Here is a 21,499-nt window from a genome sequence, read left to right on the forward strand (position 1 = left end):
TCCATCAGTGCTGGGGTCACATTAGCTCAGTGATGGAGAAAAACTGAGGGAGAAGAGAAACACTGGAATACTAGTCCGTTCCAGTGTTCAAAGGTGTATTTGCTTTGGAAGAATAAATCACCTCTAATGTTGGGTGTGCTACATGTGTGGATGTTGCTGCATTATATAAAACTTTTCACATTTAGAATGGCATGCCCTTTTAAAATTATGGATGCCTCAAGATTGTCCATAATTTTAAAGGGTGCCTCGGGACTGTCCATAATTTTAAAGGGTGCCTTGACTGAAAAAAGGTTGGGAAACACTACATTAAGATAAAAACCTTCTGGGTACAGCTCCCTCCTCAGTCCCCCCTTCCTTATACTTACCTATGCCCCATCTTGATCCAGCGATGTGCATGGGTCTCTCTTTGCTCATTGGCTCACACAGCAGCAGGAGCCATTGGATCCTGCTGCTCTCAGTCACACCCAGTAAGCCAACGAGGAGAGAGTATAGGATGGGCAGGGCCGAGCAACGCTCTCTGTGTGAATGGAAAATGTCCATTAACAGGAGCACAGCTTGGAAGCAAGCCTGCTCAAGTGCCCCCATAGCAAGAGGCTTTCTGTTGGGGGCACTCGGCAGAGGGGAAGAGCCAGGACGGCCAGCAGGGGACCCATAGAGAAGAGGATTGGGGCTGCTTTGTGAAAAACCATTGCACAAAGCAGGTAAGAGTAACATGTTTGTTATATATGTGTAAAAGTGTTGTGCTTGCTCAAAAAACACAAATTAAAAACACAAAGTCCAAATAACACCTATGTTCATATAAACGTGAAAGTCCAAATGAATACAGAAGAAACAACTCTTCAGGAATTCTTGTTGGGAAGGACCATGTATCTACTGGAAAGTAAACCCACAATCCCAGTGCTGTAAATCTTTAAAGGAATACACCGCCATGGTGAGTATATGGTAGAAATGGACCCTCACCTTCATATGTGGACCTGTATGAGAAACAGGTCAATAGGGCATCTCCCCTCTTAATGGGGGAAATTAAGTGATCTCTTCCATGCACAAAATCTTCCCTTTGTATATGGTCACTGTGTCCTCCAACAAGCCCTCTAAGCGGTCAGGTCTGTTCTGCAAATGGAACTCAACAACCATATAAAGCACGTCCGTTAAAAACACATAGAAGTTCATTTAACCATTTGCCGCCCGCCCTATGGCCAAATGGCGGCCGGCAAATGTCATCAGCGTTCCGGGTGGATGCCATATGGCGTCCTCCCGCACATGCGCAGATCGCGCTCCTGCAGAGCCGCGCAGTGGCGCAATCTGTCACCGGCCGTGTACCTCGGACACGGCCAATGACAGATCTGAGTATCGGCCTCCGTTGCCAGTACCATGTGACCTGCTGTGACCAATCACAGCAGGTCACAGGACAGTTGTATACAATGGATGGCTTCATTCATGCCATCCATTGTATACTAGTGTCTAGCTGTGAATGGTCACAGCTAATCACATGCACATGTCACATGATTAGCTGTGGCCAAATCACAGCTAAGCACAAAAAAAAAAAAACCCTGAATGAATCGATGTCATTCAGGTAAATGCTTGCTTATAGCAAAGTAATTCTTTGCTATAAGCAAATTGTGTAAAAAAAAAAAAAAAAAAAAAAAAATACTGATCACTTCCCCAAAGTAGTACAATGTTACTATGGTAACATTGTACTACTTTGGTCATAGTGAAATATGAAAAAAAATCTTTAAAAAAATTAATTTAAAAAAAAAAATTTATATTTTTTTTTCATACTGTCACCAGTCAGTGTCCCTGATCACCTCCATGCCAGTTATATGATGACACTGTACTGCACTGGTGACAATATGTAAAAAAAAAAATAGTGAAACAAATGTTTTAAATTTTTTCATTTTCCGAAAAATTATGACAAAAAAAATACAACTTCAAAAAACTCGCCATGCCTCTTATGAAGTACGTCGGACTGTCTACTTTGCAAAAAGGGGTCATTTGGGGGATATCTGTACTGTTCTGACATTCTTGGACTTCAAGAAATTAGATTGGCTGTCAGTACTTCAGGGCTGATCAATATTCAGATCTATACCATAGTTTGTGAACTCTATAACTTTCCCCCAAACTAAAAAATATATCCTAATATGGGTTATTTTCACCAAAGACATGTAGTAGAATACATCTTGGCCTAAATTTATGAAGAACAATTATTTATTTGCAAACATTTATAACAGAAACAAGAAAAACGTGTGTTTTTTTTAAACAATTCTGTCTTTTTTTGTTAATTTAGCAAAAAAATTAAAACCCCAGCGGCGATTAAATACCACCAAAAGAAAGCTATAGTTGTGTGAAGAAAATGATAAAATTTTAGTTTGGGTACAATGTTGTATGACCATGCAATTGTCATTCAAAGTGTGAGAGCACTGAAACCTGTCAGCATTCCGGCTCTGACTTCACCCAAGCTCCTCCCCAAGCGTGTCATCACGCATCACGTGACTTCATCAGGGGTAGCTAAGTGACATGTACAAGTGATATAAATAGCCCGCAGTTTCCTGTGATAATCTCCCATCATGACAGCTAGGTAATAATCTGACCAGATGCCATCTACTGGCCAAAAATAGGAACATCCTACATATTGTAATAGCTAAAAAATCAGTATAGGTACATAAAAGGACTAACATGAAATAAAAATATTTAAAAACATAAAAGTCTATAAAAAAATGCAGAGAGACCTCTAAAAAATGGCAGCAGAGGGGAAGGAGAGGAAGAAAAAAGGAGAGGGGAGACATAATTGCTGGGGGCAGAATATAAAATTATTAATAAATTAAAAAGAGAGAGAAAATGAACAAACAGGAAAAAGTCTAAAAAAGTCAAAAATGGATGGAAAAAAGGGGGGCCCCCACCAGGGACCTTAATAATTACTAATAAAGCAATTGGTATCAAAGTCGACATTCAATCCATTTGGTGCAAAGGTCTGGAGTTCAAAAATCCAGCGGGATTCTTTTTGACTGAGGACCTTAATTTTATGGCTCCCTCGCCAATTTCTGTTATAAGCCTCAACCCCCCAGAATTGTAGCCCTGTGGGGTCTTTATTGTGATGTCTAAGGCAATGTTTGGACAGATGATGTTTGGTGGATCCTTTACTAATATTCCGGATGTGTTCCTGTATTCTAATTTTTAATGGTCTCTTAGTTCTCCCTATGTATTGTTTCTGGCATGGGCATTGGAGTACATGTACAACCCCTTCCGTGTTACAAGAGATGAATTCCTTTATGGAATATTTTTTTTTTTTTTTTTTCCTTGTCGATATAGCCATACATTTGTCCCTTTTGAGCTGTCTTCTATTGGTTGTAGTGCATGCATAGCATTTTTTGCAAGGAAAAAAATCCTTACCATTAAAAAAAGGTCCATCCTCTTTTGGCCAGTGGGTCCAGTACCCCTTTTTAACCAATCTATCTTTGATGGTGGGTGCTCGCCTATATATAAATTGTGGCTTCTCTGGTAACACCTCCCCCAGATGTTTGTTAGCTTTTCAGGATGGGCCAATGTTTTTTTTTAAAAAGAATTTCTACCTTCCTATGTTGGACATTGTAATCTAAAATGATGGTCAAGGTTTTCCCTTGTGAATCCATTTTCTTTTTGTCTCTAAGTAGTGTCTCTATTTAATTATCCCACTTCCTTAATTTTTTCTTTTATAAATGGTTTCTTACAGCCTTTGTCAATGAACCTATCTCCCATTTGTTGCACCTGTAATGTGTAACATTCCTTGGTGGTGCAATTTCGCCACCATTGTAATAAACTGCCGTTTGGGTACATTGATTAGCCAGGAATCAAAGTGACAGCTATCCCCTGTAGGGATATAACTATTTCTGTCCACCTCCTTAAAATGGGTTTTAGTCTCCAATTTGTTAGTAGTAACATTAAGTTCCAAATCTAAAACGCAAATATTTTTCCCATCTACTTCCCAGGACAGTCCGATGTTCTTACTATTAAGGTTGCAGAGGAAATTATTCAATTTTTTAAGATCTCCTTGCCATATTATAATCACATCATCAATGTAGCGTCTGTATATTATTAATTCCTGTTCTTGTTCTTGTAACCTCTTCCTCCCATTGTGCCATGAACAGGTTTGCCACACTTGGCGCAAATTTAGCGCCCATGGCTATGCCCTTCTTCTGTTGGTAGTATTCCTGGCCATACTAAAAATAGTTAACTAAACAATATTCCAAACACTCACTTAAAAATTTCCTTTGAGTACATTTCAGATTACTATATGCTTTCAACGCCCATTGTGTTGCTGACTTAGTCTCTTGGTTGTTTATAATGGTGTAAAGGGATGATACAACTGCTGTGGCTAGGTAAATGTTATCTCCATTAACTTCCAAAGTATCCAGTATCTGCAATAGATGTTTTGTGTCAAGAAAAACGCTTTAGTTTGTTGGACAACCGGTTGGAGATACCAGTCTATGTATTCACCCATTCTAGCTGTAACAGACTCTATCCCATTGACTATGGGATGGCCAGGAGGGTTATTTTTATACTTGTGAATTTTTGGAATAGTATATATTACTGGAACTCTACATATTACAGGGACTAAATATTTAGCTTCTTTTTCACTCAGAATTTCGTTTTTTTCCCTTTCCTCACCAAAAGTCAAGTTTTTTCTTATAGTCAAATGTGGGGTTACTTCTCAATTTGCAATGTGTGTCCTTATCATCCAGAATCCTTTTCATCTCATTAAGATACATCTCTTTATACCGCACAACTATCCCTCCTCCTTTATCCGCAAGACAGATGACAATATCCTTTCTACTTTTCAGACTCTTAATACCATTTCTGTCAGCTCAAATTTCTTTCTTACTTGTAACTTCTCTAAATCTTCAACAACCAGTTTCTTGAAAACCTCTATATGTTTGTTGTTATTCTGTGGGTTATATTACAATTTATTTTTTAAGAGTACTATGTAAATAATCGTTATCAACCCTCCTGTTCTCCCCACTCCAACTTTGTGGATTAGACAACAAATATTTCTTGATAATAAGACTCCTAATATATTTCTGTATACCCACAAAGGTCTCAAATTTATTCAGGTTCTTTTGGGGGGCATATTTCAATCCTTTGTCCAAAACCTTCATCTCATCCCTAGTTAGGGGTACTCCACTCAAATTAAAGATACCCTGGCTTGGTACTCCTTTTTTTTTTTTTTCTTTTGTTGTTTTGTTCTGTCCCGGCATCCCTTCTTCTTTCTGGGCTTCTTTTGAAGGACACAGTGTCCATATTCAATGGGAAGATTTTGTGCATGGAAGAGATCACTTTATTACCCCCATTAGGAGATGCCCGGGGGTGTGTCCTGGCTATGGATGAGAGCGGACATGCAGCCTGAGAGCTCCTGCTTGCTCGGCTCTGCGATGCCGGGCAGGCAGCGGGTATTTACTATACCCGCTCGACTGCCACAGACTCGTTCTGGTTCCCTAGATTCCTATTTTGCGGGGTCCCTGGGATCGCCCCTTGAGGAATCCAAGATGGAGCCGGACCATCCGGCTTTCATGGCCTCTCCTCTGGCTGCTGTCTATGACCAGGGGGAATCCACCGACCCGACTCGACCCGGGTATGTATTGATAGCCCCACTACTTCTCATGCCTCTACGCTGTCCTCAACTGCGGGTTCGTCTTGGATGACATAGCTGGAGACTGGGACATCAGGGAACACATCAGGGTCCTCCCTATCAAGGCCGACATGATTCAATTAATTGCAGCTGCTGAATTCTCATTTAAGGAGGCCTTGGATAAGGTGCGGGCTGATATCTCTGCTATAGGCTATCGGGTGGAAGCTGTAGAATCTGCTCATGCAACTCTAACCCACTCGGTTACAAAACTTAGGGAGGCCTCCCGCACGCATGAACATATGCTGGACTCTATTATTACAATTATATGACTATGAAAATCGGGAAAGATGCCAAAATATACGGATCCGTGGTCTGCCTGAGGCAACTCATGCGCAAGATTTGGTGCCCACGTTCCAAGGGATTTTCATTTTGATTCTTGGAGACTCTGCTTCCACACCGGTAGAAATTGATCGGGCGCATCGTGCCCTGCTTCCGCCACCACAAGATGTTAATAAGCCCAGAGATGTAATATGTTGTTTGCACAAATATGGCGTTAAAGAGGCAGTCATGTCTGCTATGCGGGGCAAGCAATATGTAGATTTCGATGTTGCTCATCTGCTGATCTTTCCTGACTTGTCAAGACGCACCCTTATAATGTGGAGAGCCCTGGGCTCGTTTTTGGCCTTACTGCAACAGGAAGGAGTGATGTATCTCTGGGGCTTCCCCTTTCGTCTTACTGCCCACAGGGATTGTAAGACTTCCATCCTACGCACCAAAGATGACATTTCTACATTTCTGGAAACTCTGGAGCTACCTCAAGTGGATTTCTAAGACTGGCGATACTCCAGTGATGTGCAAATCTCTTTGGGTCCAGACAGGTGGCAGCCAGCCCCTCAGCGAACCCGTCAGCGTCAGAGACGGGGGTCTTCCTCTGCCTCTCATGGATGGTTTACTAGAAGTTTCCTGGTTTAATGGGTTCATAGTTGTTTAAAGCTGTTTAACTTTTAAATTTGAATGCCTATTTACATGCTGTATTTATGTGCTCTCTATCTGTGCCCTTCTGGCCGCCCACTTTTTTGCCCAGTGGTCTGGGGGCGCGCAGATGGAGGTAGATTTTGGTTACACCTTATGGACTTCTCCGTTATAGCCCCTCTTCTTAGCTTTTTGCTTCAGCTTAGTCCCGGGCTGGTATCCGTTTCTCCTTCATGGCTAGTCACTACCCCCAAGTAGGATTGTCTTCTGGACGAGGAGACGTTACTGTGAATTACAGTCCTTTAGGGGACTCAGGCGGGGACCCCATTGGGCCTTGTCTGGGTTCATTCTCCCTTTTTTTTTGGTATGTGGCAGATAGCCCTTTCTGTGGGTTCATTGCCCTTTCTTTCTGTCCCCTTTCTGTTTTCTTTTTTTCTCTCACTCACAGGTTTTGATGGTGTCTTAGAGCTCGGGAGGTGGTTGTTTGGTTTCTCCGCTGTTCCCTGGACTGGGCCTCCTGGAGTGGGGATCTTGGTCTACCCTTAAGACTGACTGAATGGTGACTTCATTACCGGTAGTTTCCTATAATGTCTGTGGTCTATGCTTCCCCTCTAAACGCGGTAGGCTTTGGCAAGAACTACGCCGTATAGACCCGACTGTGTTGCTGCACCAGGAGACCCACTTCACGGTGGCTTCCACACCCAGGTTCCCCCAGTCTATATTTAATCCAGTGGTTTTCTTGCCTGTCCCCGCTCCCTAAAGCACGGGGAGTGTTAATTGCGGTGCATAAGTCATGTCCATTTATTCCTGTCGCTCAGCTGGCAGACCCGGAGTGTAGATTTCTGTTCCTTAAGGGTACCAGCAATGGTGAGGTCTACATGTTTGCTAATTTGTACGCCCCTAACACACAGACCATTGACTTTCTTTCCAAAATGTTGAAGACACTCCTAACTTTTAAGGAGGGCCTCCTCTTGTTGGGTGGGGATTTTAATCTCTCCCAGGATACTCATTTGGATACCTTGTCTAGGAAGTCGACCTTTTCCTTTAAAGCTCTTAAACATTTTCGAACGTGTTTGCAGGATCTTCATCTAGTGGATAGCTGGAGGGTGACTCATTATTCTGACAAGGACTAAAGCTATTTCTCCCATGTTCATAACTCTTACTCATGGATTGACCTCATTTACCTTGTTCAATACCATTTAGGCCGCATTTGTGATGCGGATATTGGTTCGGTGACCATATCTGATCATGCTCCTGTTTTGCCGACCCTGACCCTACACTCCCCTTGCAGGCATACTTGGACTTGGCGACTGAATGAATCTTTGTTAGATGACATCACTACCCATGCTGCCATTGAATCTTCCATTGCAAATTATTTTCAACTCCACTCCACTGAGGAGGTGTCGGTGGGAGCGTGGTGGGAGGGACACAAAGCGGTGATTAGAGGTGAGCTTGAACGCTCACGGCTCCAGACTAAAAAAAAAGCTAAGAGTTTGGAAATTGAGACTCTGGTTCACATAATTCGCTCACTCGAACAGACCCATAAAAGCAGATTACGCCCATCTGATTTGTCTGCCATACCGGATCTTAGGACCCAGCTATCAGATTGCCTTGAAAGACAAGCTAAAAATAAGATGAGGTATTATGCACATAAATTTTACGAGCATGAGAATGTGTGGTCGTCACTTGGCCTGCTTCCTTAAACTGCAGGCCTTATCTCATGTGCATAAGCTGCTAGTTTGTGACAAACTGGTGATTGACTCTATCCGTATTGCAGACGCTTTTCGGGAATAATATATATATAATAGCTCCTTGTACAACATTAAACGGACTCCTGACCAGCCCCAGATTGTTCTCCATAAGACTTTAATTCGCCAATATCTTAATGAGGTGCAGTTCCCTTGCCTTGTGGCGGACATGATTGCGGATTTGGAGCACCCATTTTACCCCTCTTGAAGTAGCCTCGGTTATATCAAACCTTCCAAATGGTAAGAGCACAGGACCCGAAAGCTTATTATGAACACATGGCTCACCTTCTAGCTGGTCCAATGTGTGAATATTTTAATGCCCTCACGGCCTCCTCCCTTTTCTCTCGAGAGGCCTTGTTAGTCCATATTGTTGTTATTGCAAAGCCAGGGAAAGATCCTTTATACTGTCAAAACTATTTCCCCATTTCGTTGCTGAACTCTGATGTTAAGATTTTTTTTTAAACGTCTAGCGACCAGATTAAGGGAGCTCCTTCCGCGTGTCATCAATCCTGATCAAACGGGATTTATCCTAGGCTGTGAGCCTCGAGATAATACGATTCGAGCCCTGAATATTTTTCATTGGACCCGTTTTGGTCCACATTGTTCCCCCTTTTTAGCTCTGTCAACAGACGCCGAGAAGCTATTTGATAGGGTGATTGGCACTTCATGGAGAAGACCTTGTTGGCACTGGAGTTGGGAAAGAAGATGATGGGTTGGATTATTGCACTATATGCTGAACCTGCAGCCTGAGTTAAGGTCAATGGGACGTTCTCCAAACCACTGCACATTCGTAATGGTACTAGACAGGGCTGCCCTCTGTCCCCTCTCCTGTTCGATTTGGTTTTGGAACCACAGCTGCGGAAAATTTGGGGCAAGGACGATATTAAAGGGGTGTCTATTGGCTCTGGGGTACTTAAACTCTCGGCTTACGCTGATGATATTTTGTTTTACATTACCCACCCCCTCACGACCCTACCGGTTCTGTTGTCCGAATTTCACAGGTATGGCTCACTCTCAAATTTAAGTATTAACTGTGGGAACTCAAAGATTCTGCCGGTTACGATCCCACCGGACCTTGCACATTCATTAAAGGCCAATTTCCAATCTGTATGGCGGCCCCACACGTTGACTTACCTGAGTACCAGAAGTAGCAGAAGCTTGAAGGTTCTGTGGCAATTTTGACCACATGCTTTTGGAAGACTTCAGATGTGTTTTTGCAAAATTTAGTCAAGCTTGGATGTTTTTCTCTGTAAGAAAAGGCTTCCATCTTGCCACTCTACCCCATAGCCCAGACATATGAAGAATACAGGAGATTGTTGTCACATGTGCCACACAGCTAGTACTTGCCAGATATTCCTGCAGCTCCTTTAACCACTTGCCTACCAGCCACTTATACCCCCTTCGTGCCCAGGCCAATTTCAGCTTTCGGCACTGTCGCACTTTGAATGACAATTGCGCGGTCATGCAACATTGTACCCATATTAAATTTTTAGCTTTTTTTCACACAAATAGAGCTTTCTTTTGGTGGTATTTATTTTTTTGCGCTATAAACAACAAAATAGCAAAAAATTTGAAAAAAAAGTTTTTGTTTCTATTATAAAATTTTGCAAACCGGTAATTTTCTCCTTCACTGATGTGCGTTGATGAGGCTGCACTGATAGGCCGCACTGATGGGCACTGCTGAGGTGGCACTGATGATGCTGCACTGATAGGCGGCACTGATGGACACTGATAGGCGGCACTGACTGGTGGCACTGCTGGGCACTGACTGGTGGCACTGATGGGGGGCGCTGCTGGGCACTGGTGGGTGGTACTACTAGGCACTGGGCACAGGGGGGTGGCACTGATGGGCACAGGTTGGTGGCACTGCTGGGCGCTTGTGGGCAGCACTGGTGGGTAGCACTGCTCTGGGCATTGATAATCAGGGCACTGATCATCCATGCCCTGATGATCGGTGCTGATCCATCCTCTAACAATTGCCGTTTATTGGCAGTACTTCCTCATGCTGTGACAGCGTGAGGAAAGTGCAGCTGATAACCGGCAACTGTATTTACCGGTAATCTGCTGTGTCATTGGACACAGCTGACCATGTGGTAAAAGGCCGCTGTGATTGACCTTTTACCATAGCATGTGATCAGCTGTGTCTAACCAGCAAGGCCTAAATACATAGTAAGAAAAACTTAGAAAAAATATAATAAAGCAAATATCACTGTAAAAATCTAAAGTTGGCCTACATTAAATAACAGTGAACAGTGTCAGTCAGTAAAGCAGTGGACAGTGTCAGTAGGGTAGGGGTTGGTGTGTGGACAGTGTTGGTAGGGCAGTGGACTGTGTCTGTAAATTTTATTTATTATTTTGTTATATTATCTTTTACAATTTTTTTTCAGCCCTGTTGGGGGACTTTGGTTAACAGACTCCTAATATATCATTTTTGAGACGGAGATGTTGATTGAGGGCACAGTCCTCAATCTTCATTTCTGCAGCCTCAGCTGCACAGAACAAATGAACAGGAAGAGCTCTGCACAGTCTCCTGTGCATTCACAAACTGAAGCATAGTAAATACAGTTATGGGCCAGAGGATCCAAGGACCAGTTTACCTGCCTGCTTCATTGTTGCTGGTTTTATGACATGGCTGAAGAAGTTCAGCCTCTAACCACTTCAATACCGGGCACTTTTATCCCCCTTTCTGACCAGGCCAATTTTCAGCTTTCAGTGCCTTCACACTTTGAATGACAATTGCGCGGTCATGCAACACTGTACCCAAACTAAATTTTTATCATTTTATTCACACAACTAGAACTTTTTTTTGGTGGTATTTAATCACCAGTGGGATTTGTATTTTTATTTTTTGCTGAATAAATTAAAGAATAAAAGGAAAATTAAAAAAAACAGGGTTTTCTCTGTTTCTGTTATAAAATTTTGCAAATAAATAATTGTTCTTTATAAAGTTAGGCCAGAATGTATACTGGTACATTTCTTTGGTGAAATCCATGTATAGTATTTAGTCTGTAAGAAAGTTATAGAGTCCACCAGCTATGGTATATATCTGGAAATCGATCAATTCTGATCTCCTATCTCATTTCTTGAGGCCCAAAAAGTAGACATTTTAAAAACAATTTTAACAATGATTTTTTTTTTATTTCTTCTTTTCTACATACTGTCATCAGTGCAGTAGAGCGTCATCATATAACTGGTGTGGTGGTGATCAAGGACACTAACTGGTGATAAAAAAAAAAGATTTCAGTTGTTTTTTATTTTTTATTATTTTTTTTATGACACACTGTGACCAGAGTAATATAATGTTACTATAGTAACATTGTACTACTTTGGGAAAGTGATCTGTATTTTTTTTTCTTTACACATTATGATTGCATATAGCAATGACTTTCATTGCTATAAACAAGCATTTTACTGAATGAAATCGATTCATTCAGTTTGGTTTGTTGTGATTAGCTCTGATTGGCCACAGCTAATCACATGACACAGATGAGCTGTGATTGGCCTAGTCTATACCGAGTGATCACTGTGACCAATCACAGCTAGCAACACATTTGTATACTATAGATGTCATGAAAGGAAGCCATCCACTGTTTACAATTGTCATGTGAACTGCTGTGATTGGCCACAGTGGCCCCATGATACCGGCAACAGGCCGATACACAGATAAGTCATCAGCGTGGCCCGTGGGCTTGCACGAGGTGCTGATCTGGGAGGACATCATATGACATCCACCAGGGATCAACGAAAAACTACTCGGCCGTCATTTTACTAAAAGATAGGGGCCTATCTGATTCTGTTATTCCTATTTTCCTAAAAGCTAGGAAATCATCCTTTCACAATGTTTAGCTGTAACACATGGATGGGGTACCTTGTGTGATTGCAAGGCAAGCAATTCCCATATGGGTACTTCATATGGCACATCGTGGCTTTATTCCTTTCTGGTCTGGAAAAACAATTTGGCTTTGAGTAGCGTAGATCTTCACCATTGTGTGCCTATTTTCATAGGTCACATGCTTCTCATTGTTTGGTGAAAGCCTTTGTCCAGGGTGTTGCCTATATTACTCCACCTGTGTATCCAGTTGTGATTTTGTGGGATATCTGCCTGGTTATGTTTGTTTTTCTAAAGACACCCTTTGAAGCTGTCAGAGGGATTCCTCTGTCTACTCTTGCTCACAAAGTAGCTTCCTTGTAGCCATTACCTCTGTCAGGTTAGTGGCTTTATTTTGTTCAGAACCCTTTCTGGTGCTACATCTCTGCCCTGCACTGGAATGTCCTGAGGAGATATCCCTCCATTGCTTAGATAATGGTGCTGGCTGTTCATTTTTCGCTCGGCTGCAGCTTCCTTTTGACCCTTTTTGTCAGCCCTAGAGGTCCCTGTAAGGGACAGCCTGCCTCTCATTTCTCTATTGTTAGGTAGCTTAGGTAAATGGAGCATGATAAGATTGGGAGGGGTTATACTGTATATGCCTAATGCAGACCATAGACTGGTCGTTTATTGGCCGAATTTTCGTCCACACGAAAAATCTGCCGATAGTCATGCCGTTAGTGGGGCCAGCCCGTCGGCCATTTTTCGCAGATCTCCTCATTTATTTTTATCGGTCATGCTGGAAAATCCGCAAAAAACGGCTGTTTTTCGTGGACATGGTTGGCAGCATCGGCAAATTCGGCCGATAAACGGACCGTCTATGGCCTGCCTAAGTAACTGCTTTATTTGCAAGTTTCCTATCTCATGTAGCAGCATTATAACCCACTTGTCTCAGAATTAATACAAATCCTATGTCCTAATCCTAATGTAAGGCAAAAAAGGATTTTAAATTACGTACAAAAATCCTGTTTTTAAGTAAATTAAATATTGTCATTATTTTATAATTAATATGTTTGATAAAATGTTGAACTCAAAATGTTGTGTCAGCTCTTTGTCATTATACTGTATATATTGATTGTAATACTTCAGATTGACAAAGTAAATATTTTTGCCAGTCATTTATGAAAACTTTTTCTTTGCTTCAGAAGTGCTCCTGCTTCTCCAACATACCCTGATCTGTTGACATCAAATTCCAGTGGCTTGCAGACACCTGAGAGCATGTCACGAGAGGGATCTCCTATTTCGCATGAGTTTGGTTTAAAGATGGCATCTGTATCCGAGTGTCGATATACCCAGAGTGCCCCAGGTTGGAAGAAACTATTACATAAGCTAAATTTATAGTCTTGGGTACTTTAGATAGTTCACAAAAATGTATGCCTTAGATGTTATCTTTATGTTTTTTGGATTAGAGTGTTAGTAGAAGAGTGTTTTTTAGAGTCCAAAACCTTCTTTCTGGGCAGGATCCTGGAGTTCAGTGAAAACTGAACTCCAGGATCCTGCCCACATTTTATTCCTAGATTACACTCCCCATGCACAATAAAAGCACTAACTGTCTTTTCCGATAACCCTTAGTTTTGTTTCCCTGTGACGTCATATGCTCTGTCTGAAAAATGCTTTGTTTATGGGCTCCAGGGGAATGTTCTATGCTGGAGCTACAAGAGTTAGACCACCCCTGGTCTAACTGGTCAAACTGATGGCCCTCCAGCTGTTGTGAAACTACAAGTCCCATCATGCTTCTGCCTGTGGGAGTCATGCTTGTAACTGTCAGCCTTGCAATGCCTAATGGGACTTATAGTTGCGCAACACCTGGAGTGCTGCCAGTTTTACACCTTTTGGTTAGACAAAGCACTACATGATTTGCAGGTGTGAAAGTGACAACATGTTTTGTATTGAAAGCAGAAGTGATGTAACATTCTTATGCCTCTGCTGTGTGAAGAGACACCTAGCTAACAGGTAGGAAGCCTTACTTTTGTCATTCACTGTGTGCTCTTCTAGTGATAAGGAGTCATATCAGAGTTTACTGAGCTTCAAAGACACAAAATAAGAAAACAACTGCTGCAAAAGTGACTGCAAAGCTCAGTCTCAGTCCCGTGACTGCTTACATTTTTACTTGAAATGTGCATTTTCCTTTTTTTTTTTTTTTTTTTTTTTTTTTTTTTGACAGCAGAGCTCTCTGTCCTTCATACCGTAGCTCTCCCTTCAGGCCTTATTGTCTCCATCACACACATTTGTATTTGCTTCTTTTGAGGCTATCTTATGATGGGGCAGTTATCTCTCCTTATCTCGTTTTTTCCACTTGTACCACATTGTACCAATGTGCCCTGCATTCCATGATTTGAGCGCCACCATTTTGTTTTTGCCTTTCCCGTCTAGCAATTTTTTTGATCATTTTTCATGCTCTCCTTTCACTTTGGTGATGTCATCACTGAAGGTTTTATTTATATAGTTTAATGATATTCCATCACTGTTTATAAGCAGCACTTACCTAACACTCAGAGACTGCTGCTATCTTTGTCTTAGCTTTTGGGGGAATGCTGCTGTGCTGACAAGAACAGCTATTGGTATAGCCACCAGTCAGTGGATGTGGAAGCATGTCGCACTTCTTCTGTAGACTGCAACAAGGAGGAAACCTGACCAGTTGCACAAACAGGAAGGCACTGTAAACTGAAGGAATAAGAGACCTGTGTGGTGGAGCAGAAATACTAGCAATGTGCACTGTAAAATGGAAAAAAAGAGTTTTTTTTTACAAAATGGAAGGCAAGTACATGCTAAAAGTATTCTATTACTCCTGGCTGAAGTTTAGCTTGAAACTTGAAGCAACATAATTTATTTGAATGTTCTTAAAAATAGAAACTAACATAGTAATAGAACTATATTCAGTTAAAAAACACGTTTAGGTATGTAGACAGTGCTTGAAATAATTGTAAAGCATTTTTTTTCTACATTTCAATTAAAAAAAAAAAGTTACAGTGGATATAAAGTCTACACACCTTTGTTAAAATGTCAGGTTTCTGTAATAAAAAATATGACAAAGATAAATAATTTCATAACTTTTTCCACATTTTAATTTGACCTATAAACTACAAAACTACTGAAAAACAAACTGAAATCTTTTAGGGGAGGGAAGTAAACATAAAAAACTAAAATAATATGGTTGCATAAGTGTGCACACCCTGTTATAACTGGGGATGTAGCTGTATTTAGAATTAAGCAATCACATTCAAAATCATGTTAAATAGGAGTCAGTACACACCTGCCATCATTTAAAGTGCCTCTGATTAACCCCAAATAAAGTTTTGGAGAAAGTATGGCGCAAACAGTGACATTACCAAGAACTTGACGTCCCTCTAAAAATGATGAAGACGAGAAGAAAGCAGGTCTGGGAGGCTGCCAAGGGACCTACAGCAACATTAAAGGAGCTGCAGGAATATCTGGCAAGTACTGGCTGTGTGGTACATGTGACAACAATCTCCCGTATTCTTCATTACGTCTGAGCTATGGGGTAGAGTGACAAGAGGGAAGCCTTTTCTTATGAAGAAAAACATCTAAGCCCGGCTAAATTTAGCAAAAACACATCTGAAGTCTTCCAAAAGCATGTGGGGAAATGTGTTATGGTCTGATGAAACCAAGGTTGAACTTTTTTAGCCATAATTCCAAAAGATATGTTTGGTGCAAAAACAACACTGCACATCACCAAAAGAACACCATACCCACAGTGAGGCATCATGCTTTGGGGCTGTTTTTCTTCAGCTGGAACTGGGGCCTTAGTTAAAGTAGAGGGAATTATGAACAGTTCCAAAATCTTCAGGCTTCTGCTAGAAAGCTGAATATGAAGAGAAACTACTAGAACAGCTGAACTTTATTTGGGGTTATTTTATGCAACCACATTATTTTAATTTTTTTTATGTTTACTCTCCCCCCCCCCCCCCCTTATCCCCTAAAAGATTTCAGTTTGTTTTTCTTTTCAATACTTTTTTATTAACTTTTTCAAGAAAGAAACAATTACATAGACAGACATAGGTCCAGACAAACAAAATATACAAAACCAGTAGGCATGAACACATCCGAGCACCATGACTTTGCTGCGTTCTGGTCTGGTAAAGTAGTTGAATAATGACCTATGAATGCATATATAATGAAGTGCTTTCAGAATAGCAATACATGTAACCAACATTTGAATAAACCTTTAAGGTATATAGTGCCTATTATAGTCAAAGAGAACTCAAGAAATAAAAAAAAAAAACAAAAGGAGGGGAAAACACAAGAATAAAAAAGAGATAGAGAGAGAGAAGACTAGAGCAGAGGTGCAGCAAAAACCAAATCAAAACACTGTGATATATGCAACAGTATACTTATACATTCACATCACGGGAGATAAACATATTTGCCCAACAGGACCATTTCAGGTCAAATTTCTCCATATTTGACACTGAAGTTCCACTGCTCTTTCACAAATATAATTTGAACTAACTCTATGAATCACCTCTAGGTTATTGGGAATTTTCACTGATTTCCAAACAACAGGAATAGACATTCTAGGAGCGATAAGTATATGGGCAACAATTGTTCTATACTGAATAGGAAATAAATGTAATGTAATATTGAGAAGAGCTAGATGAGGCGCTGGGCTAGTTGTCATACCAGAAATTTGCAAGATGAGTACAAAGACCTGACAGAAATTTTGTAAGTAGAGGCATCCCCACAAAATATGGAATAGATTACCTTCTCCTCCACAATCCCTCCAATAGAGGGGCGACACATTGGGATACATTTTAGCGAGACTATAAGGGGTAAGGTAGCTACGATAAAGAATTTTTAGAGAGCAATTCCAATGGTTCGTGCATTTAGTAATACTTAAATTACCCAGCGCAGCCTCCCATTCATCTCTTGTAACAGACCTATTAAGATCAGCTTCCCAGCTACGTATATTACGGGGAGTAGTGAAGTCAGCATCATAATGTAAATATTTATAAAACCACGAGATCCCCTTTTTTAATCGGACAGTATTGGTCACGGCTTGCCAAAGTTTGGTGTCGATTTCAGCCCATGTTTGCGGATGTATCCCATGATATCTTCTAAGCTGTAAAAATGAATGTAGACCTCTACTTGGGATGGTATTTCCTATTTCAGTGAAAGTATTGTAGCCCAGCTCCCATAATGGCCTAGTGTTGAGCTTAGGAAAAAAGTGTTCATACTATAGAAGAAGAATGTCTATTTGAATCTTAGAGGAAGAGGAATTTAGTTTATTTACTCCAAATAACCACACCGCAAGCAATGCAGCAATGGTTGGAGAAAATGTATTGAGAAGTTTGGGATGGACAGATTTAGCCAATACTAGAGCTCGAAGATCTCTGTCAGGTACTGCAGATTTCCCAATTTGCACCCATAATTTGTCTGAAAAGGTGAACCACGCCGGAAGTTGGTCCAAAATAGAGGCATAGTAATAGCTGGAAAGCACTGGAAGGCTGATCCCCCCTCTAGACGTATGTCTAGAGAGGGACAAGAAAGAAATTCTCTCTTGCCATATATAGTTCTTAATAGCCACCTCCAATTTATTAAAATAAGCATGAGGGATAACAATTGGAATTGTTCGAAAATGGTATAATATTTTGGGAAAAACCAGCATCTTAAAAGCGGCTTTTCTGCCTAGCCAAGATGTTTCAAATTTATTGAGTCGCTGTAACTCCGCTAAAACAGATTGGTATAGCTTTTCAAAATTATCCTTAAAAGTGTTAGAAGTCGGAGACAAAATAAATATGCCAAGGTAATCTAATTTCTTCTAGGTCCAGCTGTAGGGGAATTTAGCTTTAGGTTCATTTTAAAAGATTTTTCGTTATAGTTATCGGTAGGGCAGATGACTTCGAAACATTAAGTTTATAATAAGAGACTGTACTAAAGGCTTGCAAGGAGGAAGATATTTCTGTAAGCGATTGCACGGGATCAGTAACAGTAAGTATAACATCATCGGCAAATAAACCAATTTTATGGAAAGTATCCACAACGCGAATATCCGAAATCTGTGTATTATCACGTATCGCCGTTGCTAATGGTTCCGTGACTAAGGAGAAGATAATGGGAGATAGCGGGCAGCCCTGACGTGGTTCATTAGTATTGCTAAAGGGTTCCGATATCGCATTGGACATAAAGACCCGAGCAGTGGGGACCGTATAAAGTGCCATAATAGCCGATCTTATATATCCATTAATACCAAACTAGCGTATAAATATCGCCAGTGAACCCTATCAAAAGCTTTCTTGGCGACCAAGGCCAAGAACACTGCCTGTGATCTACGAGATTCGATTTCAAAGTCTCCTTAATGCTCAGAGAAATAGGAGCGTGGTCCGACCACGTCATCGGATGTATCTCAGCTTTAGAAATATTTTGTAGCAATTGGACATCAGTGAGGAAAAAATCAATTCGGGAATAAGATTTATGGGGTGCTGAGTAATGCGTATAGTCCTTTTCAGAAGCATGTAGACATCTCTAGGGGTCATAAAGATTGGCTTCCGTGAGGGTCTGAGCTAAGGACTGTCTCAAATGCCCTGAGGGATTGGAAATATCCAATGAGTTGTTAATAATAGCGTTGAAGTCTCCGCAATAAATCAAAAAACCCCTTTGAATTTTTGCCACTTTTTGCCGTAGGCGATTGAAAAAGTGAACCTGATGGGTATTAGGGGCATAGAGATTCACAATGGTGTAGGCAATTTTGTTAATTTCACAGACAATGATGAGAAATCTGCCCTTGTTGTCTAACACCTGGGACTGTAATGAGAAAGTGAAAGAGTCACGAATTGCAATTAATACACCGCACTTCTTAGCAGGGCCATTGGAAGTGAAAATATGTGGGAACAAGCAGTTAGAGCAGTATGGAGCTTTAGATGATGAAAAATGTGTTTCCTGAACACAAATCACATCGCCATGCAGCCGTTGAGCTTCCTTCCACATCATTTGGTGTTTGAAAGGACTATTGAGGCCATGAGCATTCAAAGAGATAATCTTTTAAGACCATGAGAAAGCTTGGAATTATGAGGTGTGGTCACCCTCAAGTGGTGGAAGTGAAAATAGCATGACAGGATTTAAAAGCTGGAAATATAATCTTACATTGACCCTGGTTTGCCATCTTAGGAGAAGGAAGTGCGTCCCTCGAAAATCAACTCTAGATGACCCGCTGAGATCCAGCGATATAAATGGTGATGCTGCTCTTGAGAAAAACACTGAAAAAAGAGAGAGAGAGAACTTAACAAAAGGGTATAACATATAAGTTCGCCTGAAACTAATCACTTGACTGGATGGGGAGAAGTATCGAGGCATGCAGCCTGAAACACTGCTATCTAAACATACATCGGGCAAAACATAAGGCACAGGAGGTTGTAGTTTGATGCAGCAATGGACATCGTCCCGCTGCTTTTTCCCACTCTGAAGGAATTTTCCTGGGGGAGGGTTTGGTAGTTACAATTTCTTTGTCTACAGGGATAAGTCCCCATTTTTTACCAAGCTGAAAGACATCTTCCTCAGAAGTGACCGTGTGTACTCGGTTATCTTTTGTGATTAGTAATTTGGTAGGAAAACCCCACTGATATTTGATGTTATTGTTGCGCAGTAGTTTCATGAGAGAAATCAATTTCTTGCGAGCTGATATGGTGTGTTGAGAGAGATCTGTGAACAAGGAGATCCCGCTGTAAGACGCTGGAAGTGGGCTATTCTTTCGCGCGAATAGCATTAATTCCTCCTTCACATGATAGAAATGGATTCTCGTGATCACATCCCAAGAGACATGATCTGGGAGGAAGGAGGGTTTTGGCAGTCTATGTGCCCTATCCACCACTACTTCCCTATTCGGAGTGTGCGGCAGTAGTGTGGATATCATTTGTTGAATATATTTGCGGAGATCTGTGACAGATGTATTTTCGCCAATCCCCCTAAATTTTATATTATTTTTGCGTGAGCGGTCCTCAATATCCACCATTTTCACCTTTTAGTGCTTTCAGCTCATCCTCAACTGCATTGTCCACTAATTCGTTATGAGCAGTGGCGAAATCCCCCATTTTAGTTTCCACGTATGACGCCTGCTCTCCTAAGTTTTCCACCTCTGTGTTGATCTGTGTCACAAAGCTCATCAAATCTTTATGGAGGGATCCTTTAAGTAACATATCTAACAGGAGATGCCTTCGCAATCTGACATTTGGAGTGTTTTTACAAGGAAGAATGGGCAAATATTGCCAAGTCAAGATGTGCCATGCTGATAGACTCATAGCCAAAAAGACTGAGTGTTGTAATAAAATCAAAAGGTGCTTCAACAAAGTATTAGTTTAAGGGTGTGCACACTTATGCAACCATATTATTTTAGTTTTTTTTTACTTCCCTCCACTTAAAATGTTTCAGTTTGTTGTTCAACTGAGTTGTACAGTCTATAGGTTACATTAAAGGTGGAAAAAGATCTGAAATGATTTACCTTTGTCTAATTTTTTTACATCACAGAAGCCTGACATTTTAACAGGGGTGTGTAGACTTTTTGTATCCACTGTACCTGCTCTGTGCACAGAGCAGTCCCTTTCCAATCTCTTCTGAAGTCCCCCGCTGGCTCTCTCTGCCTTTTCATCTTACGAATGCCCCCATAGCAAGCTGTGTGCTATGAGGGCACCTGTGAGGGCATGCTCCCCAGCTGGGCTGTGGGCATCCATAGAAGCACACAGCGCAGCACAGCCTTGCTCCCCACTCCCTCCATTGGCTCCTTGGCTACTGCTGCTAACATTGCCATTGGCTCCTGCTTCTGTCATGCAAATCCTGAGGAGAGAGCGGGAGGCGGGGCTGAGATGCACACAGTCTGGTGTATGCCACCACAGGAAGTGGCTTCCTATAGTAGCACACAGAGAAAAGGAGGAGCCCAGAGCGCAAGTGGGGGACCCAAGAAGAGGAAGATCAGGGCCGCTTTGTGCAATATCATTCCACAGAGCAGGCAAGTATAACATGTTTGTTATTTTATAAAAAAAAATAAGCTTTACGATCACTTGAAGTGTTTTGAGGTTTTGACTTTGTGATGATTATGATATATACGTTCTGACACTTTAATTTTCTTACATGCCAATATACAGTGCTCAGCATAAATGAGTATACCCCGTTTGAAAAGTAAGATTTCAATCAATATCTCAATGAACACAAGAATAATTTCCAAATTTTTGACAAATGTTTTATAGAACAAGGTTTATATCATTACGTGAAAGTAAGGTTAAGAATATAACTTAGATTACAAAATCTTCAGTTTTACTCAAATTATTTGGTGCAAAAATGAATATACTCCACAACAAAAACTACATC

General features: G+C 41.1%; 1 protein-coding gene across 2 annotated transcripts in view; it reads left to right on the forward strand.

Moving 5' to 3' along the window:
* Positions 1-21,499, forward strand: part of LOC149472142 (forkhead box protein K1-like) — a 165,156-nt gene that overhangs the window by 95,618 nt on the left and 48,039 nt on the right. For both annotated transcript variants that reach the window (XM_089691603.1, XM_089691607.1), the window contains exon 6: positions 13,330-13,490. In XM_089691603.1, the coding sequence (XP_089547729.1) occupies positions 13,330-13,490 (161 nt within the window). The remainder of the gene's footprint in view (positions 1-13,329; positions 13,491-21,499) is intronic.

This window comes from Staurois parvus, unplaced genomic scaffold, assembly GCF_062004578.1.
Source record: "Staurois parvus isolate SC_StPar_1 unplaced genomic scaffold, SC_StPar_1.0 ptg000022l, whole genome shotgun sequence".
Classification (NCBI taxonomy): Eukaryota; Metazoa; Chordata; class Amphibia; order Anura; family Ranidae; genus Staurois; species Staurois parvus.